At 50.8% G+C, this 25897-nt stretch overlaps 9 protein-coding genes across 9 annotated transcripts; 2 read left to right on the top strand and 7 right to left on the bottom strand.

The window, feature by feature from the left end:
* Nucleotides 1-117: 117 nt before the first annotated feature.
* On the bottom strand, nucleotides 118-1758 carry mnp2 (manganese peroxidase; the record flags this gene model as incomplete). The annotated part of the gene is made up of 11 exons (XM_009553246.1): nucleotides 118-130; nucleotides 182-246; nucleotides 306-478; nucleotides 537-572; nucleotides 628-707; nucleotides 762-887; nucleotides 940-1015; nucleotides 1070-1191; nucleotides 1247-1381; nucleotides 1443-1650; nucleotides 1707-1758. The coding sequence occupies 11 exons, from the start codon at nucleotides 1756-1758 to the stop codon at nucleotides 118-120; spliced, it is 1086 nt and encodes a 361-aa protein (XP_009551541.1).
* Nucleotides 1759-3969: 2211 nt separating this feature from the next.
* On the bottom strand, nucleotides 3970-5628 carry mnp1 (manganese peroxidase 1; the record flags this gene model as incomplete). Its single annotated transcript, XM_009553245.1, has 11 exons — nucleotides 3970-3982; nucleotides 4035-4099; nucleotides 4163-4335; nucleotides 4396-4431; nucleotides 4484-4563; nucleotides 4631-4756; nucleotides 4806-4881; nucleotides 4943-5064; nucleotides 5124-5258; nucleotides 5317-5524; nucleotides 5577-5628. 11 exons carry the CDS (start codon nucleotides 5626-5628, stop codon nucleotides 3970-3972), a joined length of 1086 nt encoding a protein of 361 aa, XP_009551540.1.
* A 1717-nt stretch (nucleotides 5629-7345) lies between these two features.
* On the top strand, nucleotides 7346-8114 carry HETIRDRAFT_422057 (uncharacterized protein; the record flags this gene model as incomplete). Its single annotated transcript, XM_009553244.1, has 4 exons — nucleotides 7346-7381; nucleotides 7440-7512; nucleotides 7598-7691; nucleotides 7778-8114. 4 exons carry the CDS (start codon nucleotides 7346-7348, stop codon nucleotides 8112-8114), a joined length of 540 nt encoding a protein of 179 aa, XP_009551539.1.
* Nucleotides 8115-8600: 486 nt separating this feature from the next.
* HETIRDRAFT_327861 (uncharacterized protein) lies at nucleotides 8601-9560 on the bottom strand (the record flags this gene model as incomplete). Its single annotated transcript, XM_009553243.1, has 6 exons — nucleotides 8601-8697; nucleotides 8758-8830; nucleotides 8903-9006; nucleotides 9070-9152; nucleotides 9215-9349; nucleotides 9411-9560. 6 exons carry the CDS (start codon nucleotides 9558-9560, stop codon nucleotides 8601-8603), a joined length of 642 nt encoding a protein of 213 aa, XP_009551538.1.
* A 628-nt stretch (nucleotides 9561-10188) lies between these two features.
* Nucleotides 10189-10377, top strand: HETIRDRAFT_328204 (uncharacterized protein; the record flags this gene model as incomplete). Its single annotated transcript, XM_009553242.1, has 1 exon — nucleotides 10189-10377. A coding segment is annotated over one exon (189 nt), but the record flags the coding sequence as incomplete, so codon positions are not given.
* A 278-nt stretch (nucleotides 10378-10655) lies between these two features.
* HETIRDRAFT_389700 (uncharacterized protein) lies at nucleotides 10656-13219 on the bottom strand (the record flags this gene model as incomplete). Its single annotated transcript, XM_009553241.1, has 7 exons — nucleotides 10656-11004; nucleotides 11122-11144; nucleotides 11207-11305; nucleotides 11423-11492; nucleotides 11562-12003; nucleotides 12084-12717; nucleotides 12775-13219. 7 exons carry the CDS (start codon nucleotides 13217-13219, stop codon nucleotides 10927-10929), a joined length of 1791 nt encoding a protein of 596 aa, XP_009551536.1. The 3' UTR covers nucleotides 10656-10926.
* Nucleotides 13220-13483: 264 nt separating this feature from the next.
* Nucleotides 13484-20653, bottom strand: HETIRDRAFT_53393 (uncharacterized protein; the record flags this gene model as incomplete). Its single annotated transcript, XM_009552887.1, has 10 exons — nucleotides 13484-13519; nucleotides 13577-13647; nucleotides 13707-14481; nucleotides 14530-15993; nucleotides 16046-17591; nucleotides 17633-17811; nucleotides 17870-18202; nucleotides 18256-18444; nucleotides 18502-20369; nucleotides 20422-20653. 10 exons carry the CDS (start codon nucleotides 20651-20653, stop codon nucleotides 13484-13486), a joined length of 6693 nt encoding a protein of 2230 aa, XP_009551182.1.
* A 299-nt stretch (nucleotides 20654-20952) lies between these two features.
* HETIRDRAFT_37715 (glycoside hydrolase family 53 protein) lies at nucleotides 20953-22328 on the bottom strand (the record flags this gene model as incomplete). Its single annotated transcript, XM_009552854.1, has 6 exons — nucleotides 20953-21089; nucleotides 21144-21196; nucleotides 21256-21733; nucleotides 21787-21847; nucleotides 21903-21978; nucleotides 22034-22328. The coding sequence occupies 6 exons, from the start codon at nucleotides 22323-22325 to the stop codon at nucleotides 21024-21026; spliced, it is 1026 nt and encodes a 341-aa protein (XP_009551149.1). The 3' UTR covers nucleotides 20953-21023.
* A 694-nt stretch (nucleotides 22329-23022) lies between these two features.
* On the bottom strand, nucleotides 23023-25377 carry HETIRDRAFT_411958 (uncharacterized protein). Its single transcript, XM_009553240.1, has 9 exons — nucleotides 25311-25377; nucleotides 25135-25168; nucleotides 25058-25073; nucleotides 24742-25005; nucleotides 24505-24585; nucleotides 24246-24394; nucleotides 23964-24192; nucleotides 23397-23910; nucleotides 23023-23342 (listed from the first exon to the last, which is right to left on the bottom strand). The coding sequence occupies exons 2-9, from the start codon at nucleotides 25165-25167 to the stop codon at nucleotides 23291-23293; spliced, it is 1338 nt and encodes a 445-aa protein (XP_009551535.1). The 5' UTR covers nucleotide 25168; nucleotides 25311-25377; the 3' UTR covers nucleotides 23023-23290.
* Nucleotides 25378-25897: the final 520 nt, after the last annotated feature.

Raw genomic sequence — 25897 nt, 5'->3', positions numbered from 1 at the left:
ATGCACTTCAATAAATCACGAGTCAAAAGAACATATACAAATGCCTAGAACTACATACGGACACCCCTGCTTAAGTCAGTCCAGAGAGAAGCGAGCCGAGATAGTGATAAGATACGCTTAAGAAGGAGGCCTGTAGGAAAGTGAGAAGATCATTCACGCATCCGAAGGCGAAAGCACATACACAGCAGCAACGGAGGTGATCGGACCAGGGTCAGTCGGCAGGGTAGGGAATGGAGTCACTGCGCACTGAGGTTGACGATACGTGGTAAGTAAGAGTACTTCCTCAACAGAATATTATGACTAACCGCTTGCTCAATGTCGTTCATCGTCAGGCCGGCAGGCAGGTGGGCAGCACCAGTGAAAGGTGGAGGCGTCGGGATCAGTTCCGAACAGTCAACCATCTGAGATGGGTCCTGTCCTAGAACAGCTAGCTTGGCCATAGCTGCCTTGAATGCTGTTGTCATGTGTTCCAGTTGGTCTACGTGTACAGACGCATCAGCAGTATTACCGCGATGAAGAGAGATATGAGTACTTACTAACGTTGGCCTGCCACAAACAAGCAGTGCGGGAGTCTGACCGGGCACAAGTTTATGAGGGACTATCTTCTGTAGATAAGCGTGAACAGACCTCTGGCCAACTCCGAGTCCGATTGGAGGCGCAGCTCTCCCGCCAAGGGCGATTCAACTTCACCTTGGTTTCCACCAGTCCTACATAGCGAGAAGCATGAGGCAGAGACCTTCAGCGATCACGCGACACCTTACCCTGGGAAAAGGGTGCCACGAAGCTGGGTCTCAATGAAGAATTGAGTATCGAACATTTCGGGTGTGGAGTCGAACGGAGTTCCTGGAATTGTCACGTCGACCTTATCCGCAGCAGCAATAGTATGCCTTGATTACTGATGTGAGCAGGTTTGGATTTGAAAGGATAGAATGCGCTTACGATGCGAGCAATGCAACGACTTCATCAGTACTGAATCCAGTATCAGCGAAGCGTGCTAAGATACTATCGACAGTAGCTGTGTATCAATGTGAGCATGCGCAAAGACATCAATCACCACTGATCACCTTACCAAAGGGTTCAGGGACAGTCAAGTCGGGAGCAGGAGCCACAGCAGCAGGACGACCGAGTAGGAAGTCCAGTTGCGGAGCACCAGGACAATTACTGACACCGACTGCACCCGCGAATTGAATGCTAGAGTCGTGTTGATAGTCAAGCGGCGGAATATATGAATGAACTGAGGACTTACAAATCGCCTGGCGTGATATTGTGCCTAGCAATGAACGGCTTCTGCTCCTCGACGATCTCGTCGATGCCGTTGTTGGCATGGAATGCGGTCTCAATGGAGGAGAAGATGATGATAGAGCCGTCAGCGCCTCCACCGCTATCAACAATCGTTTAAAATAAGTGCGAACACAGAAACTTGATTGATTCAGAAAACAAACCCGAAAGTGCCCGCAGTATTAGCAGAGAGGGAGAAGCCAATAGCGTCGTGGAATGTTAGACGGAGTGACTCGTGCACGTCTTCACCACACTCGCCGCCGTCGAACAAATTCTCCTGGATGTCGTCACGGACAGCGAACAATGCGCAGCAAGCAGCGTTGGTAGCAGTATTCACCCCGTCCGGGCAGGCAACACGCCTTGTGATGGCGGCTGAAAACGAAGTCAAATAAATCAGACTGTGAGTTACAGCATAATTGGGCACCCACCGCTGGCAACGCTGATCAGAGATGCAAATGCGACGAGAGTTCCGAAAGCCATTGTAGGTCAATCTGTTCCAGTGAGCGAACGAAGATGTCCTGGCCGGTCCATTCTCCAAGCACGCCCTTTTATACGTAGGAAACTCGATATTTTGAGGAGATGAGAGAGACGGGTCGACCGTGAGCTGGATAGACACGGTATGCAGGCTCCTGTCGACCAATGATACTCGAGATTTGAGGAATTCTCCACAGGAATGGGCCTCTTGAAACCACAGACTACTAGCTTTCGCCAATGGAATCCGAGACATTCCCTCGAGACGCCAAAGGACCGGTTACGGCAGGTATGGTGCGGGTTTGAACGACCCATGCAAGGCAAAAACGCCCGTTGCGGATATCGAGGAAGTAGAGTTGGCACATGTTCGCTATGGATAGAAGTCATCTGGAGCGGAGATATTGGAGCTATAAGGGTACACTTGATGGTGATAAATTTGTTTGATGTATAGAGCGCAGCTCTCGGTGAGTAACAGGCAGCTCTTGTTCGTCTCTGCGACCAACGCCATGGAACTGGGGACGTCAGTGGGAAGGTGGCCATCATCACTAATTCAAGGCACTACCACATACTATGGTCAAGACTAGACTACTGATTTATGTGAAGGCAGAACAATCCGAGGTGGCACTCAGTTACAGACCAAGAGCTGTAACCCTTAAAGGAGGCTGATATTGAATTTGTACAATGACTCTTGAAGATCACAGCGAAAACATGTCATAGTGGAGAGAAGACGCGTCAATCAAGGATAGAAGCCGAGCGGATGCTGAGTCTCACACGCTTTTCTATGTTTCACAGTCCGTGAGACACAACGATCCTCAACCGATGCTTCCATTTGATCACAGTTCATGACCTGGCAAGTTCTTACACCAGCAAACATCCTCTCAACCTGTAGACTGATCGAACAGTTCAGCAGTGTCCTTGTATCTGAATGTAAAGACAAACTTCTTCCTGTAACTATCAATCCACCGACCTGTATATTCTGGTAGAGAATATTGTAAGCACACAGGAAATGAGTCCGTTTAAGTTCCTGCTACAGTTATCCACTGAATCTCCCACAATGCCGGTTAGTTTAGATCTCCAATAATAGATGTTAGTTACATACCATGGGCAACGATATCGTGTTGTAGTGATTCCTGGCGAGCGACAGCTGGGTATTAGCCATTCAAGTGCCCATTGTACTCTATCGCATCATGGTATGTCTGATTGGTGCTGTGCTTGAGAAGAGATGGATGCTTTTCGTCTACAACTAAAAAGACGTTTCGCTTCGTTCACATCGCGCCTGGGACGCACTTGAAGCTTATACAAAGCCGTATTGGAACCTTCATGTAGATTACCTCTCATATATAGAGAACAACTGTCTTGTCAAAGATCAGCTAGGAAGACTAGGCTACTCGCAAAGCCGCTTGGGCAAGTTCAATCCATGTCTAAAAGACGTCGCTCCTCTAATGACACATATTCCGGCCAGTCACTTGCTGAACGATGCTCTATCGAAAACACACCTCAACCCCCATAGAATCACTCGTCCCAGGTAAAGCTTTGCGTTCGGAATGTTTGGAGAAAGTTGAGTTGAAGCTGGTTGAAGACAAAATTGTCGCCTTGCTACGATTCCCACGCACATTGTGATAAATGTGAAACATGATAACTTATCCACTTCATTCAATCAAAGGTATCGCGAGACGGTATACTCTGAGTTATTTCCTTCTACTAGTCCTCATACCTTGCCCCCAAGCTTCAGGTAAACCAAGCGTAGTGCAGCAAAGCAACCATGAGAACAGAAGATGACGAACATCTTTGATGTCTATCAGTTCTCAACGTAAGGTGACCTCAGTCTAGGGTTTGCATGAATGTCATGGAATCGCTATGTGCATGCAAACTTGCAAAGAACCACAAAAAAGGTCGGCACACTGAACGAGTATGATGAGGTCGGTAAGGCCGAAAACACTGGTTTTTGCAATGGCGAGGCTGTGTGTAGTTGCTGGGATCAGATTGAAAACATTCTGGAGTAGAATTATTCTGGAATCTCCTTTGCGTCTCTTGAACGATGTTTGACCAAGCAAGGAACGTCAATACGCCGAGGGACGACAACGGTACAAGCATACTGCTCGTACCTGACCCATGACGAACACAGAAATATATATACAAAACGCCCATGGAGTACATACGAAGATGCCTACCTAACAAAGAAACACAGGAAAGAATGGGAAAGATAGGAACGAGATGCGTTCAAGAGGGAGGTCTGTACCAATAGTGAGCAAAGCAGCCATGAAGTTAGAGGCAATTTGACTTACACAGGAGCAACCGAGGTTATGGGACCAGGGTCAGTCGGCAAGGTGGGGAATGGAGTAAGTGAGCACTTAGGGAGGTGTATGATGGTCATCAATAGGAGTAGCCTGCAGCAGCATTCATCACGACTCACGGCTTGTTCGATATCAGCGCTTGTCAGGCCCGCAGGTAGGTGAGCAGCACCAGTGAAAGGTGGAGGCGTCGGGATTAGTTCTGAACAGTCGACCATCTGAGATGTATCCTGTCCTAGAACAGCCAACTTTGCCATAGCCGCTTTGAACGTTGATGTCATATGCGCAAGTTGGTCTCATCGGTGTAAAGACGCATCAAAACCATAAGTGCGATGCAATAAGAGTTCATACTCACTGACGTTAGCCTGCCACAAGCAAGCAGTGCGATTGTCTGAGCATGTGCAGAGTCAGTAAAACCTATCGACAAAAACTTGTGAACAGACCTCTAGCCAATTCCGAGTCCGATTGGAGACGCAGCTCTCCTGCCAAGGGCGACATGACTTCACCCTGGTTTCCAGCAGTTCTACATGGCAAGATAATGACAATATGCATGAAGCAGACCCGGGGAAAAAATGAGAAGACTGTCGTACCCTGGGAAAAGAGTGCCACGAAGCTGAGTCTCAATGAAGAACTGAGTATCGAACATCTCAGGCGTAGAGTCGAACGGAGTTCCTGGGATCGTCACGTCGACCTTATCCGCAGCAGCAATGGTGTGGCTTGCAAAAATATGAGAAAGGTAGCGGCGCAGAAGTCAAATGAACTTACGACGCGAGCAATGCGACGACTTCAGCAGCATTGAAGCCTGTGTCATTGAAGCGGGCCAGAATACTGTCAACCGAGTCTGGTGATATTGATGTGAGCTTGCAGAAAATAGACTACTGTGATTGGTTTATTAGTCTCACCGAAGGGTTCAGGGACGGTCAAGTCAGGAGCGGGGGCCACGGGGGCAGGGCGACCAAGCAGAAAGTCTAGCTGCGGGGCACCGGGACAATTACTCACACCAATTGCACCAGCAAATTGGATGCTATGAATAGCGTCGCTAGTCAAATTCATGTTTTGTAGAGCTGAGCTGAAAGGACCTACAAATCGCCAGGAGTGATGTTATGTCTAGCAATGAATGGTTTCTGTTCCTCCACGATTTCGTCAATGCCGTTGTTGGCATGGAATGCGGTCTCAATGGAGGAGAATACGATGATGGAACCGTCAGCACCTCCACCACTATTAAATTTAGGTGAGATGGAGACGTGGATACACAGGATAAAATGGAAACACAAACCCGAAAGTGCCCGCAGCATTAGCAGAGAGGGAGAAGCCAATAGCGTCGTGGAATGTTAGACGGAGTGACTCGTGCACGTCTTCACCACATTCGCCGCCGTCGAACAGATTCTCCTGGATGTCGTCCCGGACAGCAAACAGTGCGCAGCAAGCAGCGTTGGTAGCAGTATTCACCCCGTCCGGGCAGGCAACGCGCCGCGTAATAGCAGCTAAAGACTGAGTGAGAGGGACATTGAATCAAAATATATCAATGGTACGGACCGCTGGAGGCGCCAATGAGAGCAGCAAATGCGATGAGAGTTCCGAAAGCCATTGTAGGTCTGCCTGTTCTAGGGAGTCAACTGGAGTGTCCTGGTCGACTCGATCATCAAAATGCATCCCTTTATACCTTCAAGATGCTACTAGCATCCTGAGGGAGTGAGAGAGACGCGGACTCGAGGTACACCGTTCGGAGACCCTTGGCGAGCAGTAATACATGAGATTTGTAAAATTTCCACAGGATCGTGTCCCTACGAAGCATAGCTGCTAGCACTTGCCAATGAGATCAAGGACATTTCCTTGGGACACCGAAGGACCGGTCATTATCAGCTACTGCGCTGGCCATAAAAACCCATTAAAAGCCAAGATGTTCTTTGCGAACATCGAGAAAATGGGGTTGGCACATGTTTACTATGAATACACATCACATAGAGCAGACACAATATAAAAGTCATGGCTTACGCAGTAAAGACGACTTGAATTGGTTCACAACCTCCCAGTGAACGAGTAAGGGGATAGCCCTCTTCCGTCCGTCACCCCAAAACCTGAGATAATCAGTGGGAAAGTGACCATCACCATCTTCAAGCAACGCCTAACTTGGCGGTCAACGTGCAGATCCGCTTTGCGATTGAGTGAAAAAAGTGTAGTCAGAGGCGGTATTCGATTATATACCGACCGAGCACAGAAGCCAGTATCAATTGGCTGGATGAGATCGAATTTATCAAGTGATTCATTGAGGCTTTGGAACGCCTATGGGAAGCACACTATGAAGAAGGCACGTCTAATGAGGTTAGCATGATCATATGTTGTACTCCAAGCGTCTCTCACCCGGCTAACATGTTTCTGCGTCCCGAACAACCCGAAGGTAATCGAGAAATCCGCTGGTACCGCTCCATTTCCACTTGATCGTAGTGAAGTTTTGCCTAAGTGGTCGGTTTCTCGTTCGGTGTAGTCGATTAGCTTGGCACCGCTGACATAAATGAAAATACTCCTACACCTTTCGCCATCAATTAGCAGGGATCATGTACAGAGCTAAAAGAGATGGACTTACCATGCCAAAAGCTCTATAAGATGCAAGCCATGCGAAGATCAGTCCGAATGAGTCTCGCCTTGGTTATCTGGAGAACCTCTCACAACTAACAAGCAAGATTAGAACACCAAAAATAGACGCTGACTACATACCATGGACGCCGATATCAGCTCGCAGCTCACCTGCATTGAAAAACGACAGTCAGGTAACGAAGCTTTGGAAATGTGCCTATATTACATTGCGGTATGGCCGATTGGTGGCATACTTGGGAACGTATAGTACCGCTTTCCATACGATACTCTTAAGGCAACACGATCTCATTGTCATACCGTCGGTGAAGCGCTTACAATGTGCTCCCCTAAACTTTGGGTCTACTGACCATGACCCCAAAGCTGGGGCGAGTTTGACACCTATGTAAGGACCGAACTCACGCTATATACAAGTTCAAAGCATGAATGTAGATTGAAGTAGAGTTGCCGTAGTGAAAGTCCTTTTGCGGTGCAAGCTAAAGCGCTAAAATGATGAAAGGTTGAGGGTTATCAATATCCTCGCACTGTTCCCACGCCTGATAATATAATGTGTGACAGATTTCCCAAATATGTCAGAATACATCAGAAGTAGGTGACAATCGCTTTGTTCGTGACCGCCGAAATTACCGCATACCATCTTTCCGTGCCTACTCCTGCAGTCTGTCTCTCGCCGCCTTCAGGCCCACCACGTCGACTGTAGCGAAGTTTCCAACATGAAAAATAGAAATAAGATGACTAAATTTCCTGTGGTAGGTGCCCGATCGCCCATTCTACCGTGACCGAACATTAACTTTCGAAATTCGTTAGGCGCGTATAAAGAAGATCATGCAGAAGGATGAGGAGGTGGGCAAGGTCGCGCAAGCTACACCTATAGTTATATGTGAGCCATTGATTGCACTTGTCGCTGATATCAGGTTGCGGTTATAGATCATGGACCTGAAGGACGTCACTTCTCCACCCTCTAGCGAAAGCTCTTGAGCTGTTTCTCTCGATGATGATCGACCGGGCTTGCGAAGTTACAACGTCGAGGGGCAGCAAGAAGGTAGAAGCATATCACCTGTGCGTACCCTACAGCTCTCAACTCAATTTCATCTCAACCGTCCTCTTCATTACCCTCGATGTCAATATACTCTTATGATGTCCAGAAAACACGCGATCGAGACGACCGAAATGCTTGATTTTCTCAAAGAGATTGTCCAGGCTGTCCCTGATCCTTCGGCAGGCGGGACAGTTGACCTCGACCTTGTGGATGCTGAGACATCGACGTCCACGGGAGCCAAGCGATCTCGCAAGGGCAAGAAAGTCGACCCCGATAGTGCGACAGTTCCCCAAAAGAGGCGGCGGAGAAAGAAGGAAGAGAAAAGCGCAGAGATGGTTGTGGAGGAGGGAGACGGTGCAGGTACAGTGGAGGAAGAGGAGAGTGAGCACCGACCGTACAGGCGAGAGGAGAATTGGGACGATGACGACGAGAATGGCGACTAGAATTAACTTCGCGATTGACGATCAGTTTGAGTTCAGGATGTTGGACCCTTGTTGTACACGGTATGTAAATGTCTCGAAGTACACTGTTTTAATTGTTGTAGCTTTTCGTTTTTCAAATGCTCGCTCTGGTCAATAACCTGCGTGACAAGTATGTCAGTTCCTACCTCTTTCACCTGATCCGTCCAAGGGTGTATATATTGTTGAGCGATGGTCCGTCGTCCAACATTGGCCAGAGTGTCTTCATCTCAGGTAAAATGAGTCTTCAGCAAGGCAGGGGTTCGCTTGAATTATTAGCACGGCATTGGGGGCAGAGCATCGGGCAAGGCCCTCAGCGAATCGTTCGTCATGCGTTGTAATATGCTTCTCCGACCCTTGCATCGGCTGTGTTGATTTGAAGCTGCCGTTCCGTCCACGAGAATCAGTTCTATAAAAAGTACAACAAGAATAAATAGATCCAAGTAGCACCCGGCGGCTTGCTAAACTTGCTCATACAAGCTCTAAGTTCCCACTCGCGAGCAGTTGTTCTACTACAATATACGGGGTCAGCACGATTTGATTCTTTTGGATCTGAAGCGTTGTCCCGCTGCACAGAAGGGAGGTTATCAATAGCATGACTCTCAGGACAATAGGAAATGATACACACTCTGGTAACCGAACGGGCGGACATTCCTCTCTCGCATGAACAAAAACTGCGCGGGACTTGTCGGGTTCAGGGACTGATAATTTTTAGACAACACGAGCGAGTTTAATTGCAGGAAGAAAGACAATGAAGGAGATCGCGTTCTCACTCATTGGAGGTGTAAAGACCGTGCTATCATTTAGGCCCTGCTGGTGTTCGGGCAAGGACTGTAACACCGATGAGTGAAAGTGACGCTCAGTCAAGTCTGAAAAGCTACAGAGTGAATACGATTAGAATCAGTGTGTATCAACAGTCTGTCAGATGGATTTGTGGCACCTTTTAATGTGATTCAGCTCAGTCTGTGATAATCGCGTTTGGATTTCAGGTGTTATTGCGATATATCTTGCATACCTCTCGATCTAAGATGAGAAGACAAGGACTATATTAAGCGAGGGCTCTCGGGAGTGAGGTGCTGATGGACTTTATACAGGCGTGTCCTCAAGTAGGACCGGACGATAAACTTGACTCTCTCGATCTCAGTTTGCGCCAGCATGATTCGGAAATGCTCTTCCTCAGAGGAATCAGGATCCGATCGCAATAGCGAGACAGTGTTTGACTTTCAGCACGCCCGTCAGTTCTTCTAATAATCCGCCACACAAAACAAAGCACTCACCCACCTGTCTCCGAATGTGATCCAGCAGGCTTGCCAGCAGATTCTCCTGTCCTGGAAGTATATCTGGCGCATGCCGCTCATTCACCCAATGCCTGATCAGTTGCTGCAACTCGGTTTCTTCATTGGCATTGTCATAGTTGAGGTTTCGAGCCATTGCAAAGTCACCATCGTCATCGTCGGGGGCACGCAGGGCGCGTTCAATAAACGAGGGGGTAGCCATGGAGTCGTCATCGTCTAACAAAGGATTTCGGCGATCCATGTAATCCTGATCTGTAGAGAGCTAGAATTTACATTCAAATTGGTAGACTAAACGCGAAAAGACCTGCCCTAATCAGAACGTGACTTGCCATGAGCGGCACGCCACTCTCCCGCGTTGCCACATTGAGGCTTACTTGAAGACACAGTGGCACGACTCTATACCTCTTTACTACCTCTCTACACTCATATTGATGACGAGGCGACACTAATTTGCTAGGAAGTTAACAGGCGGCTTTACTCTATGCCTTAATAATTTCTGACATAAAACACAGAATATATAACACCGTAAATGCTCAGTACATCCAGTGCTATTCTGGGACTCGGATCCTTGGAGCAGAGTCTGACGATTGCGTCGCGGGACGTCATGCCGGTTGATCGCTCGCCGCTCAATATAAGAGTCTTCAGACTCGACAGCGACGCAATCGCATTCCCTACGTGTCCATCATATCAACATGGGGTGAGCTCGACCATATCACACCTTTGATCCCCTCAGGGACAATGCCAATGGCGGCGCATGCAGAATCATAGTCTCGTGCATCGAGGGAATATCCGCCTGTATAGGCGATGCAGTTATGGCTGTCATATCCTCGGTCTCTGGATGCCTTGAATGCATCGTCGGAGGTATGACTGTATTCGTTGGGTTGCCCAGCCGATTGTTGACAAATTATTTCGAGCCATCGCCAGTGCGTTTGCGTGTGTCGCGAACTGCATAACGTCAATTTTGTGTTGCGGGTGAGCATTTGATGGCAGCGCTTCCGAACAGCGTGCTGATCCCGCATTCAGCTCAAGGGCGTAGGCGCGGCCTCCAGGACATATCGAAGCTCATAGGACCTGGAGGCCGAACTGATTGTGAATATTCGTTGGTGTTATGCTTGCCGACTACTCACACATGCTCCTGAGTAATGGACAAAACTCAGGAGCGATCTTATCTCAAGCTATTCAACCTCTCTAACATTTGCAGCGGTTTTTCCAACACACATTCCGGTCCTCCGTGTATCAATAGTCTTGCATGTATCTTTAATCGTTCTAAATAAGATTCGTATCGTAAGCCAGTCTAAGGCTTGGGACAAGACAACAGCGAGGGCCATATCGAGGTGACTACGTTACATGCGTACATTTACACGGCGCTGCGACATTGTGCTACACAAACTAATTGCCCCATTCATGAATGCAAACACGTACATTCAATTGCAGTTCCTTCGTCTTGCCTTCTACTTTGATATTTTGTCAAGCCACCGGATCTTCGTCTATCCGAGTCTTGCTTAGGCTGCGACGGACAGGTTGGCGACGCCCTCTGCGGCGTCGTCTATGTCAACCCCGCCTTCGATCAACTTGGTGATCTGTTGACGAGAAAGAGCGGTCAGCGACAATTACAGGCGCAGGATCAAGCGAGAGAACAGGCAGCGAAGAACGAAGACAGCGACAAAAGAGAGATCAAAATGGATTAGAAAACAGACCTTTCCGATCGCTATTGTTTTGCCTGAACAAGAAAAGGAGATGAATGAGGGATGGAGAGTCGAGGAAGGATGGTCAAATACGCACCTTCGTCGCGCAGCGTAAATCGGCCTAGCTGCGGGTAGTCCGCAAAGCGCTCGACGCAGATTGGCGCGGTTGTCTCGATGAGGGCGACAATGCGCTGTCCTGAATTCAGAGAGTGTCAGTTGTGTCTTGGAAGAGCGATGGAATCACCAATGAATGCACATGTGCGCAAATGACGGAAGTACAGGAGATGATGGAGGACGGGCAAGGGGCACGTACCCCGCTTAGCGAACTGTGGTGGTTTTCTGGACTTACGCCCGGTCGCCTTATCAAAGTAGTGAAGGAGCGCCTGAAGAGTGCTCGAGTGAGCATCGCTCATGAAATAAAGCAAACAAGATGATGGGGGCAGTCAGCTCACCACGAGCGTGATCTCTTCTGCGAGCGTGTGCACATGCATGACGGCCGTGTACCCCGCACAAATGATATTCTTATGCTCCAGAATCGCCAGCTGCGCCTCGAACTGGCGCACCGCGTGCACAGGTCGCGCAGGGTTCGTGAGCACGAATCCCGGGCTGATGTCCTCATCCTCGACGCCGCGCAGCCGCAGCCGCACGCTGTCTCCCGATGCAGCCGCGGGGACTTCGTCGTCCAGTTCATTGTAAAGCGCGGCGACCTCGACGGTGTCGCGGTTTGGCATGAGCAGGAGTGCGTCGCCCTTGCGCACGTGCCCGGACTCGATCTTGCCGACGACGATCGTGCCGAGGTCCTTGTATTTCTCGGAGATGGGCATCATAAGCGGCGCGTGCAGCTTGCGGTCGACCATCGGCATCTTGTCAAGGTGCTCGAGCAGTGCGGGGCCGCTGGGTGTCACAGGGAAAGGTGGGAGCGCGAACGTGAGCAGAGCAGGGGAAATGGACAAGCAGCGAGTTTTGTTACGCACTCCCACCACGCACACACGGACGACGCAACGCGGTCTTTGAGGTTTGCGCCCGTGTACGCGGACACAGGCAGCCAAGTGACATCCGTCTTGGGATTGAACCCTGCGCCGCGCACGAAAGGCGTGAGCTTCTCCTTAATCTCATCGAAGCGCGCCTTGGCCCACCCGACCGTTGGGTCGTCCATCTTGTTGATCACGACGATGAGCTTGCCGACACCGGCGGTCTTGACCAGCATGATATGCTCGCGGGTCTGGCCACCGCGCTCGAAGCCGGTCTCAAACTCGCCCTTTCGAGCGGAGATGACGAGGATAGCGACGTCCGCCTGTGCGGCACCGGTGATCATGGAAGGGACGTAGGTTTTGTGCCCCGGGGCGTCGAGGATAGTGTAGCGGCGGGTTGCGGTCTCGAAGTAGGCGCGGCCGACCTCAACGGTCTTGCCCTGGAGGCGCTCCTGAGGGGTGGAGTCGAGGGCGAATGAGAGGTACCAGGTTTCACGCCCTGCATCCTTGGCCTCTTTTTCATATTTTTCCATGGTCCGCTTGTCGACGGAGCCGGAGAGGAAGAGAATGTTGCCGCCCATGGTACTCTTGCCAGCATCAACATGTCCGACGAAGACGATGCTCAGGTGTTCTTTGACTTTGGAGAGGGATGATCGGGATAAGGAAAAGCAAGGACATGGAAAGGAGGACTCACGGTCGCCAAAGAGCTCTTGGAGGACAGCCTCGTCCGCGGCATTTTGCACCTCCTGGGCAATGGCGGCGGTGTCGTTCTTGGCCTTTGCAAGGGTGAATGTGCGGGATGCGGGAGCGGGAGAGGAGACGGCGGATGTCTTGACCGGCGTAGACGCTCCGGACCCACCAGATGAGGTGCTGGTGGCAGGCTTGGGCGCGGCTTTCGCAAATGCGGCAGTGGCGGGGGCGGGGGCGGGCGGCGGGGCAGACGGTGCAGGCGAGGGCACAGGCTGTGGTTTTGGTCCGCCGATGTTGAGAGAAATGGTGGGGGCGGGTACGGGTGCCTCTGTCTGCTCGGGGCGCTCGACGGGCTGGAGAGGCGGCGGGGTCGGCTGCTGCTGTGAGGGAGGGATGCGGAAGGCGTTGCCCGGGACGAACTCGAACGCGCCGGCGTTGAGCTTGCTCATCGTCGTCAACGAGGGCGGCGACGGAGTGCAGGACACGAATTTCTTTGATCTGCTCAAGCAAGATCCGTCTCCCACGCCGATGTAATCGTCCCGCCATCACATCAATTCAGCCGTGAAAAAAATACATCTTTTTGTTTTCTAAACATCTACTAATGCTATAGCTGTGTCTACCGTTGACTTCTCTTTCTCTTTGCACTTCTACTGAACTAGTCCTCCATGTCCATCCGATATATTAGTTGTGGCGACGATACTTTTCGTGGTCATTCACCCCATTACGCTGGCCAACAGAGCCATGCGAATCTAGGAGGCCCCAGATATCAGCGGCTTCGAACATTTTTACAACCAGAGGCGACTCACATAGAGACCATAGCGCATCTGCCGGAAATAGACTGCGCGGCGGGAATCAAAGTCGACTTCAGGGTCGATCTCTGCAAGAAGACAGGAATTTTAGTGAAGCTTTGCAAGGACTACAACTAATGACACTGACCGTTGACCCTAGGCAGCGGGTGCATGACAATCATGTCTTCCTTTGCCCTCGACAGAACAGCGTGATCAATTCTGTACGCATCCTTCACCTGGTTCCACTCCTCCTCGCTCTTGAAACGCTCTTTCTGCACCCTCGTGACGTACAGCACATCGGTCTCGCCTAGCACCTCCTCAAGGCTCTCGTACCGGTTCACGGGAACGCCAGCCTTGCGTGCAGCGGAGATGACGCTCGCGGGCATCGCCAGCGAAGGGGGCGAGACGAAGTTCAGGCGCACGGCGTACAGCGACAGCAGCGTGACCAATGAGTGTACCGTGCGCCCATTCTTCAAGTCACCGATCATCGTGATCGTGCGTCCGTTGACAGTACCGAGCTCGGAGCGGATGGTGTAGACGTCGAGAAGGGCCTGCGTAGGGTGCTCCCCGATGCCATCCCCAGCATTCAAGATGGGTACGGGGGAGTACTTGGCTGCGAGTTGTGAGCTACCGACATCTGGGTGCCGGATGACGATCGCGTCTCCATAGCACGCGAGTGTACGGATGGTATCTGGCAGAGTCTCACCCTTCTGGACGCTGCTCCTGTCCGCGGTCACTTGGACGACTTCACCCCCACATCGCTTCATGGCCGCTTCGAACGAAGAGCTCGTGCGGGTCGAGGGCTCGTAGAACAGCGTGCAAAGTACCTTGCCGCGTAGAATGTCGACGACACCGGACCGTTCCACCTGCAACCGCATCTCATGCGCAAGAGAAAACAGGTCATAGATATCGCGCTGGGTGAACTGCTTGACCGAGAGGATGTGGCGCCTGTGGAAAGCCGGATGAGGAACAAGAAGGTGGGAAGTGGACGGCGGTCCGTGAAGCACAGCGGTGGTCAGCTGTGTAGATGCATCCGCGGCTCGGACGAGAGGCGACAAAACACCGGCAGGCGGAAGCAACCCCGCCGATGCTGTAGCAGGAAGAGCTTTCTCGAGCACAGCTGTGTGGCTGACCGTGGCTGCTGAGATATCCCTTGCCGGGGCAGAGCCTGCGAGTCTGCCATCGAGGAAGACAGTTTGACCATGCAAGACGACGCGGTGAACAGCACCCTTGACTGGAAGTCCAGACAGAGGAGACCAATATTCGCTTCGCTTGGGGAACGTTGAGGAGCGGTTGATCACCACCTCGACTTGGGTGTGCGTTTGCTCCGGAAGACCGAAGATCCGAATAGGGTTGTCGTGAAGTCGTTCGTGGATGTCCTTTATAGTAAGCCTGCCGTCTACAACGGCTGTGAGTAGAAGTGGGAGCGTCTCTTCCACTCCAGACCATGGGGATGCCTTCTGGCCTTGTTCGATGGAGGCGTAGAAGGGTGGACCACCAACTGTGAAGGCATCCACGGCATCGAGGTTTTTCCAGATGACCGCTTGATCCTCCTTCGTTGGCAGGGCCTTGACCCCTTCGAATTGTTCCTGAGTGAAGAATAGCGTGTACACACTGACGTCACAAGTGACCTTTAGCTTCTTGGCTTTGCTCAACTGAATCAACATAAGGTCACCCTTGCTTTGTACATCTGTGATATGCAAGCTCCGGTTGTGAAGCGATGCCAAAAGGAGGACAGACGCAAGGTCAGCACCCTTCGCATCGGTGACGATCGGCTTGTCTGAAGGCCAGGATGCAAAGTGAGCCGCCACGACGGAGACCTGCGTGGCGACGTTGTCCACATGGAAGGGAACAAAGAGCGACTTGACCTCCGCCTGCAGCTCCTCGTCGATCAGGTCAACATTCTTAGACGAAGCGGCGATGCTGAGACCGTAATTGGAATATCCACTTTGTGTAGCATTCGTCTGAGCATTTCTGAGAGTTTGGCTGTCGAGGATCTTATTGCGATATCCGAGGGCGATGACGAGGGAGGTCGTGAAACCTGAGCTGATCGCAGCCTTCATCGCTTCCGCAAAATCAGGACTATCTGGAAGAGCGAGTCCAGGAACAAAGGCCGCTACGTTGACCAAGCCGGGGAACACGTGAGTGATGTGCGAAGTCTTGCTATCAACCGAGGACACATCCAAAGGTAGCTTCCTGGTGATCGCCTCAATGAGAAGTTTTGCAACCTTGACGTTCGTTATGAGAGGAACGGCAAAGTCCACAGCCATCCGACGTGTTCGGTAACCTTTACTGGCATAGGTAGCGGGCCGACGATAGTGGTTCTTCGACGGTAGATTGATATACATGTCGATGAGGTTATTGGCCAAGTGCTGAGTCAAAGAGTACTCAGACTTCAACTTGTCGCCTCCGTCTTCACTCAACGTTTCAAGATACTGGGAAAAAGTCAGGGGAGAGTCAAATGTGTTACAAGCTTCACGAGCGAACCTTGCAAGGCACGTTATGCTCCGTCAAAAAGTCGGCCGTCCCAGATGTCGCGAAAATGCTGTATCCGGCGGCCTGAAGTTTCTGCACCGAAGGAAGGAGCTCCAGCTTCTCCTTGAACCCACCGATGGAGAAGAGGATGTTCTTCTTAGGCGGCACGATGCCAGTCGAGATAGACGCCTTCAGGTACGCCTCGTATTTATCCCTGCCAAAGCAAGCGACCTCTCCCGTGGATGCCATCTCTACTCCAAGGACGGGGTCCGCACCAGACAAACGACTGAAGCTGAATTGCGGAACCTTCACACCAACGTAATCCGCAGGCATGCCAGCGTCGGGGTAAGCCTCGACAGGCAACCCAATCATTACTTTCGTGGCCATTTCGATGGCGTCAATTCCGGTCGTCTTTGATACGAAAGGGAAGGATCTTGCAGCGCGTAGGTTACACTCGATAACCTTGATCTCGTTGTTCTTGGCAATGAATTGGATGTTGAATGGACCAGTCACATTAAGCGCGTTACCGATCTTTGCTGTAGCTTCTTCGATCTGGCGCACTGTCGTGGGATCCAGGTCTTGGGGCGGATGAATGAGAGTCGCGTCTCCGGAGTGAACACCGGCATTCTCAACGTGCTCCGATATGTAATGCATGACCATCTTGCCATCTTTCGCGACCGCATCCATCTCAATCTCCTTCGCCTGTTCGATATACTTAGTGATGACAACAGGATGGTCGCGGGATACCGCGGTGGCCTGAGTGAGGTAATTTGCCAGGTCATCGCCGGTGGACACGACGTTCATCGCCGCGCCAGAAAGAACGTACGATGGTCGCACCAAGACAGGGTAGCCGACCGTTTTACAGAACAGCTCTGCCTCCTCGAAACTGGTGAGCTCCTTCCACAGGGGTTGATCAACGCCAATTTCGTCCAAGAGTCGCGAGAACTTGTATCTGTTCTCCGCGGTGTCAATCATCTCTGGCGAAGTGCCGTAGATCTTGACATTTTGACGGTGAAGCGGTAAAGCGATGTTATTTGGAGTCTGCCCTCCCATGGAAAGAATGATACCTCGAGAGCCTTCAATGTCGTAAATGTCGAGGATTGTTTCCAAACTGATGTTCTCGAAGTACAATCGATCGGCTTCATCGTAGTCCGTGCTGACTGTTTCCGGGTTGTAGTTGACCATGATGGTAGGTAAGCCCTGATCGCGCAAAGTCCTGATAGCACGGACAGCACACCAATCGAACTCGACGGATGAACCAATACGATAGACGCCAGAACCAAGAACCATTATACCACGATCGGTGAATTCGATATCGTGTTCGATAGCGTTGTATGTTGTATATAGGTAGTTGGTGAAAGCAGGGAACTCGGCCGCCACAGTATCAATCTGTTTGACAAAGGGGTGGATACCATTTTCTTGGCGAATCCGGCGAATGGCAAGCTCATTGGTTCCCATGCAAATGGAAAGTTGGCGATCTGAGAACCCGAGCTGCTTGGCCTGCAGGAGAAGATCAGGGGTGATAATGGAAATGTTCGTCGCCCTGAGAGAAATTTGGCTCAGAGATAAATCGAGATTGATAGAAGCGGCAAGGCTCACGAAAGTCGTTGTTCCATATTGAAGATGTGCTGAAGCTTCGTCAAGAACCATTTGTCGATATTAGTCATTTTCCATATCTTGTCAACGGAGTAGCCGCGATGGAAAGCCGTCGAGATCGCAAACATGCGCTTTTCCGTTGGGTTGATTAGTTCCTCGTCGATGTCCTCCACATAGTCGTTCTGATGATCATGTAAATGCGGTCAATTTTGGTAAGTCTGGCCTAAACGATAAACGAACTTTGGCAAAGCCTGCAAACTGATCATCGATGGATCGGATTGCTTTCTGGATGGTCTCTTCGAACGTCCTTCCAATGCTCATGACCTCACCGACACTCTTCATGCTGCTACTGAGCAGACGACTAACGCGATTGAACTTCTTCAAGTCCCAACGAGGGATCTTGACAACGACATAATCCAAGCTAGGCTCGAAGCATGCAGAGGTGACTTTGGTCACGGAGTTCTTGATCTCATTGAGCGGAATGTTAAGGCCCAACTTCGCGGCAATAAAAGCAAGCGGGTAGCCGGTAGCCTTGGACGCCAATGCAGACGAGCGAGAAAGACGTGCGTTGACCTTGAGAGGAACGACAGTCAGTGACAGCAGATGCAGCGGAAGGGCTTGTTTACTTCGATGATACAATAATCACGTGACGTTGGATTGAGCGCGTATTGGATGTTGCATTCACCGACAACGCCAAGGTGGCGGATCACGTTTATAGCAGTTGTGCGCAACATGTTGTAGTCGACGTCCGACAGAGTCTGGGACGGCGCGACGACAATGGAGTCACCAGTGTGGATACCCAACGGGTCAAAGTTCTGTAGAGGATCCCAATAACGTGAGATTCGCTTCGACCAGAGGAGAAACAAACGAACCTCCATATTGCAAACAGTGATACAGTTGTCCCTGCAGTCGCGGACAACCTCGTACTCGATCTCCTTCCAACCCTTCATGCTTCTTTCGACAAGCACTTGGGGACTGGTTGCGAAGGCCTTCTCGCAAAGCGCCTTCAGCTGAGCCTCGTTCTGCGCAAAGCCTGACCCAAGACCGCCGAGGGCATACGCCGCGCGCACGATGACAGGATAACCAATCTTGTTGGCTGCAACAACAGCCTCCTCTTGCGTCGTAGCAGTGTCGCTTTGCGCACACTTCTCCCCAATTTCTTCCATGGCAGACGCGAACAATTGACGATCCTCAGTGGTAATGATTGTCTCGATGGGCGTGCCCAGAACTTTTACGCCGAGTTCGGCGAATTCATCTTTCAATTTGATACCCACGTTGAGAGCAGTCTGTCCACCGAAAGTGACGTAGATACCGTCCGGCTGCTCGTAGCGAATGATTTTGCGCACGAACTCGGGGGTGACAGGTAGGAAGTAGACTTTGTCGGCGAGACCCTTGGATGTGGCAATGGTAGCGATGTTGGGATTTACCATAATGGTATAGATACCCTCTTCCTTCAGCGCCTTGATTGCCTGAGATCCAGAATAGTCGAATTCGCCAGCCTGGCCGATGGAAAGCCCTCCAGAGCCAAGGATAAGGACCTTCTGAACCTTCACACGAGGGAAGCGTTTCTCGTTATCATCTTTCCGTCCGCCGGGCATGGAGATAGGGACGAGAGTGTTGGTCGTGGCGCAGTCCAAAATGTTCTGGATGAAAACGTCAAAGAGGAATTCCGTATCACGAGGTCCAGGTGTAGACTCGGGGTGGAATTGGACGGAAAAGAACGGTTTGTCGATACAATAGATGCCTTCGTTACTGTTGTCGTTAGCGTTGTGGAAAAGCTCCTCCCAGCCCTGCGGAAGCGTCGCAGTGTCGACTTGGAATCCATGATTCTGACTAGTGATATAGCACCGCCCACTGAGAGCGTCAGTGCAGGGGATATTGTGACCGCGGTTACCATACTTCATCTTTGACGTTTGCGCGCCGGCTGCCAGCGCCATGAGCTGATGGCCGAGACATATACCAAAAATTGGACGATCAGCCTTCTCCATAGCCGTTGCAAGGCGAGTAATCGTCGCTTGAACCATGGTCGGGTCACCTGGACCGTTGGAGATGAAAAGTCCGTCGTAAGCTTCTTCGGAAAGCGAGTTGAAGTCATAATCCCAAGGAACAACTTTCAGTTCGACGCCGCGGTTCGTAAAGCAACGTATTTGATTGTACTTCATGCCGACGTCGACAGCGATGACCCGCAGAGGCCGACCTGACGGATGTGTTTTCGGGTTGGTAGTGGCAGTGTACAGACGCGGGGTTTTGATAGAGACAGCGGCTACCAAATTGTCAGCGTTAGGATCGTGGTAAGGGATGTCGATATAGTTTTCGCGCCAGGCGGGAGTGGCCGGGGGGGATGATGCGCGCGAGGCAGGAGTGGATTCGGGAATTTTGAAACGATGACGGCCAATCGGGGCCTCGGGTTTTCTGCCAAGTAGTCTGCCGAGCATGGACCCTTTTTCGCGAATCCTCTTGGTGAGAGCGCGCGTGTCGACACCAAAGAGCGCAGGTACACCGCTTTCCTTGAGCCATGCACTGAGCGAAGACTCCGCGAGAAAGTGACTAAAATCTTCTGAGTAATATCCCACAACCAATGCGGCGACATGAATCCTAGAAGATTCAAAATCCTCTGGCAAGTTGAGCAGGTCAGAAGGACGGTGTGGTACGCCATAGTTTCCGACGAGGGGGTAGGTAAGGATGAGGATCTGGCCCTCGTATGATGGATCTGTCAAAGACTCGGTATAGCCCACCATACCTACGCGAATTTTTAACGCGAAGAAATGAACGTCGACTGAAATGATTCATACCCGTCTGAAAGACGCATTCCCCCGCAACACTTTTCCCCTCCGCACCGAAGCTGATACCTCCGAAGACAGTGCCGTCGGAAAGTTCAATGACAGCATCAAGATTATTTTTCGTCTCCGTAGCTTGCAGAGACGGAGCAGTGACTGGTGGTGTAGGAATACCGATGTAGCTTGCCGACCGAGCGATGGCAGGTCGACTGGGGTCGTTTTCTGTCTTAGAGGAAGGAGAGGACATGGCCGCAAGAATAATGATAGAACCCGAACGTAGGTAGGATCCTTTTCCTCTCCACTCGCTCTAGACGATGGATCGAGTGAAGAGGAAAAGGAGAAGAAAACTCGGAAAATCCTGGTCCTATTTGCCCATCGCTTTGTACTTGTTTGTGAAATGACCTGAAATGGAAATTGCCCTCGTTTATCTCAGATCAGGCTTCGATCTCATGTCGATCTCTCCTTCATATTCACGCTTGTGTACGTTCATTGATCTGCCGTGCACAACCATTTGTTTTTGTGACTGCAGACTGCGTCATTGAGTAAGACACTTAAAAGAAATGTAATGAAGTCAAGAACATCGCTGCATCCAATTTCCATAGCAAACAAGCGTAGGATCACATGTTCTTGAAGATATTAATCGATGACCTGGTCGCGCCAGACGACGACACCAGCAAATTATCCTGTCGACAATAAAGATCAAAATACCGCGATCAGAGGGGTTCAGCGGCACAAACCGAACAGGCGGACCCCAAGGCGGCATTCCCAATCCAACCAGGTTCCCAGTAGACTATGAGGAGCAGGCTGGTTATAGATTATTCGCTGCGAGATTCTCCTTAGAGTACTCACATATGCCTTGTCCCAGGCCCTTCGGCAGCCCAGACAGTACGTTTTTGATATCCGTGATCCATGTCAGCTGTCCTGCAACAGAGACTGGAATGCTGGGTTCCGTCAACGAAACGCCAGAACATGATACCGGCCAATCTGTCTCGGCGACCACGATTGGCTTTCCATACGTGTTAGCAAGGTTCGTCAATGAGGACTTCAGAGCCGCTAGGGTCGCTCCGGAGTCGTAGAATGGATAGAAGGACACGCCGATGATGTCGACATCCGATGTAGCAAGAGCGCCCTGAATGAAGACGCCCGAGAAGAAGGATGAGAGCCCGGACCAGTCCCAGCCGTTGGCCAGATGAATCAATATCTTCGGTGAGGCGACGGATTTCGCGCCATTGATAGCTGAGTGCAGAAGCTGCGAGACAGGATTGATGCCATTCACAGATATTTCTGCGACTGGCCAGAGTAGGCCGTTGTTGATTTCGTTCCCAACCTGTATGAGGAGACATCAAAAACACTTTCAGGTAGCAATGTGCATTTGCGCACTTGCAGGATATCGATGGGCGTTCCTTGGTCCGAGAATTGCTTCACAACGTCTTTGGTGTATCTTTAAAAGCAGGTTATGATCGGCCAACAATCAGCATAGACTGGGATAAACTCACGTATATATCTGGGTGTTCAGCCCACTTAAAGTGGTCGGCCAGCCTGAAGGAATAGACTGATGCCCCGGATCGGCCCCTGAACGTCAAGGAATCAGTTAACTTAGAGCAATGGGGATGCGATGGAAACATACAAGTGTCGCTGTAATGCAGGTCTACGATGAGCGTCATCCCAGCCGCCTTCACCCGCTTCGCCAGCTTGAGCCCATACTGAAGGTCATACTGTCCAGTCGTCCATACTCTGATCCTGGCGGTGTTGGAGCCGTGAGACGTGAGAATTGTCTCGAACGGCTTAGCCGGTCCACCATCGGTGTACTTCACGCCTTGACTTTCGACGAGCAGGATTGACGAAAGATCTGCTCCTTTGTAAGTCAGCGCGAGGGAGTGTGCAAAGAAAATGCAGGAGAGCAGCAGATAGCATATCATGGCGCCCATGTCGAAGGAGCTGTCAGTCACCTCAAAGGGGGCCAGTTCGTTTTTTAAGGCAGGGCATCCAAGACAAACTTGAGAAATGCATAATGTGCTTCACGCGACACGAGGTCAATCATGTGAGGCCCACCCCGGGACGCAACTGCTATTTGAATGTTAAGGAAAACAATGACATAAAAACAAAGTGTTCGTGACCAGTGGCCATATGGGGAGCAACCAGCCAAAGGCTTCGAATCGCTACGTTGTCGGCGAAACACAGGCTTACAAGCACGGATGTCGTGGTTGATGAGGCCTGAGCAGCGCCTATGCATTCAATGACCGAGAATATTTCCTCTGGTTGGTAGCGCTGATAACAATCAGCGAGGCACCCGTAACTCAGTCCTTGTCAAAGAAGCACTGATGAAAAATAAAGAAATCATTTTCAAACAAAACTGTTCGGAATACTCACCACCATAGCTACACGTCTAGACATGCGGCGCGCCGCCACTAGACGTTAATACATGACTTCGCACACACACACACACCATGCAATCACCGTCACAAATTTGACTTAGCGGCAACTTAAGTACTCAATGTTTAACGTTTAGCCCTAGGTACCGCAGATCAGATTAAAAGTCGAAGAACAAAGCACTTGCCTACTCACCTTACATGAACGAGTTGCGCCTGTTGCACCTCGCAGATCTTCCGTCTACATCCGCGAAAGCAACGTTTGTTATAAACCTATCTTTCAAGAACGATAGACTAAACATCAATCTTGGTCGTTAAAACGTCTCCGATAATCGTGATAATAGGTGAGAAAGAAAAGACGACATTGAATATAGGGTAACATGATTTCGACTGATCATCGATAGGGGGTAAAAACAATGCAGCGATGAATAAAAGACCAATGGAGTGGAAAGACCGAGTGGAATTTTGGATACAGGTATAGGGTAAAAGAAGGACTAAAGGATAGAACGATGCAATTACTCCTCCTCAACAGGCACCTCCTCCTCGTACTCGCCTTCCTCCTCAGCACTGCAAAAAAATCATTAGCCTCTCATGAGAAATGTACCACGCAATCGGACTTACGTGGCATCTTGGTACTGTTGGTACTCTGCAACAAGATCCTGCATGTTGGATTCCGCCTCCGTGAACTCCATTTCGTCCATACCCTCCTGGGTGTACCAATGCAAGAAAGCCTTCCTCTTGAACATGGCCGTGAACTGGTCGCTGACGCGGCGGAAAAGTTCTTGAATGGCAGTAGAGTTACCAAGGAACGTCACAGCCATCTTCAAGCCACGGGGAGGGATGTCGCACTGGGCGGTGAGCACGTTGTTGGGGATCCACTCGACGAAGTATGCAGAGTTCTTGTTCTGAACATTTTGCATCTGCTCCTCAACCTCCTTCATAGAGACCTTGCCACGGAAGACAGCAGCAACCGTGAGGTAACGGCCGTGCCTGGGGTCGGAAGCGGCCATCATGTTCTTAGCATCGAACATTTGCTGGGTAAGCTCCGGAACGGTGACGGCGCGGTATTGCTGGCTACCACGAGCGGTCAAGGGGGCAAAGCCAGTGAGGAAGAAGTGAAGGCGAGGGAAAGGAACTAGATAGAAAATGACATCAAAAGAAGTTTGATCCAGAGAAAGATAAATTTACCCATGTTGACAGCCAATTTCCGGAGGTCAGAGTTGAGTTGACCAGGGAAACGCAGGCATGTCGTGATACCAGACATGACAATGGACACCAAGTGGTTAAGGTCACCGTAGGTTGGTGTCGCAAGCTTGAGCGTGCGGAAGTGAATGTCGTAAAGCGCCTCGTTATCGATACAATACGTCTCGTCAGAGTTCTCCACCAGTTGGTGAACAGAGAGCGTCGCGTTGTAAGGCTTCAAGTCTTGATCAGATATGATTCCACCGAGACGAATGATCATTCACATACCTCTACGACCGTATCGGAAACCTTAGGACTTGGGACAACGGAAAACGTGCACATCATCCTGTCAGGGTACTCTTCCCTGATCTTCGAGATCAAGAGAGTACCCATGCCGGCGCCAGTGCCACCTCCGAGCGAGTGTGTGATCTGGAATCCTGAACAGCTAGTTCAGCCGACTATTCTAGCCACACCCCAGCGCACGTGAGCCGTGTGTCACGAGAACATCACGGTCACACGCCAAAGGGAAGTAGATAAAGACACGCACCTTGGAGAGCATCGGTGCCTTCAGCCTCCTTGCGAACAACGTCAAGTACCGAGTCGACGAGCTCAGCTCCTTCCGTGTAATCTGATGCAAACGATTAGTCATTTAAAGGCACGGTTCACAAGCAGTAGACGAGAACGTGTAGGATGCGCATACGAGCTTAGTTGTTCTCGGAGCTCGGAAACATTGCTATCCCCACCGTTTCACGTAGTAAAGTAAATGTTTAAAATGAATACTCACGTCCTTTCGCCCAGTTGTTACCCGCTCCACTCTGACCAAACACAAAGTTGTCCGGACGGAAGAGTCCGCCAAGGGGACCCGAGCGGACGGAGTCCATGGTACCCGGCTCGAGATCGATGAGAACAGCACGCGGAACGTACTTGTTGGCACCGATCTCATTGTAGTACACGGAGATACGCTCGAGCTGGAGGTCGTTGTTACCCTTGTAGAGACCATCCGGCTCGATACCGTGCTCGTCCGAGATAACCTCCCAGAATTTGACACCTGCAGCGGAATTTAGATGGCACAGAATATCGGAAGAGTGAAGATGCCTCACCAATCTGGTTACCGCACTGTCATCACAAATGGAAGTCGTTAGCAGTCGTCGCTACAACAATGGTATGTCGACAGTACCTGACCGGTCTGGAGGTGGACAATTTCACGCATTCTGTGAACAAGCAGTCAGGTATCCGTAGATGAACGCAAGTGGTACGATAAAGGAAACGCGACAATAAGGACGCGTAGCAGGACAAGCTGCGACTCCGGAGATACACAGAAAACGGCAGTGCAGCCAGATAACGGCGACTTACATGGCAGGATGGGAGTGAGACCGGAGGTGTGCGTCAAGAGTGGTTGAGGAAGGGTATGAAGGGGTGGGGAGACAAGTCAAAAAGGCTGGTGTTCGGGTTTAGGGTCATCGCTGGCCTTTCAAGCGGAGTCCGATATGCAACGTGGCTTCCGACTGGCCTCCGCCTTTCCCGCCACACCTGCCTTCTCTCTCCCTCGTTGCTTGAGATGTGTCGTCGCAGCCGAAGGTGTATTACAATGTACACGCTCGCTCATATCGACCATCATAATTTACGTTCGTGCTCTTGAGTGACTTTGATCGATGCTCTGGGCATATTTCGGCGAAACCGATAGCCGCCTCTCTTCGTCTTTGAAGCGTTTGGTGGATCAGGTCCTCCCTCCGACGAAGCTGTACACCGCTGATTGTCAAGACCTGATTAGTATGTAGCTTGCTTTCTAAAAGCCTCGATAGAAGCGGAACGGATCATACTCCATCGCACGGCCCACCTGTCGTGTACGAACGGACTGCGAATAAGGCCCCACTCCCAATACTGACGACATCGGATATGTAAGTAACAAGTCGAATCATATATTTGCCACGATATTGAAC

Source organism: Heterobasidion irregulare, assembly GCF_000320585.1.
Source record: "Heterobasidion irregulare TC 32-1 unplaced genomic scaffold scaffold_11, whole genome shotgun sequence".
NCBI lineage: Eukaryota > Fungi > Basidiomycota > Agaricomycetes > Russulales > Bondarzewiaceae > Heterobasidion > Heterobasidion irregulare.
This window is presented reverse-complemented; position numbering and strand designations above follow the sequence as displayed.

Excerpts from the sequence above, each read along its gene's own strand:
- HETIRDRAFT_411958 (XM_009553240.1), bottom strand. The coding sequence starts at position 25,167 with ATGCGTGAAATTGTCCACCTCCAGACCGGTCAG. Across the intron at positions 23,911-23,963 it reads GAAATTGGCTGTCAACATGG|TTCCTTTCCCTCGCCTTCAC; the intron begins GTAAATTTATCT and ends TTTTCTATCTAG. Across the intron at positions 23,343-23,396 it reads CAACAGTACCAAGATGCCAC|TGCTGAGGAGGAAGGCGAGT; the intron begins GTAAGTCCGATT and ends ATTTTTTTGCAG.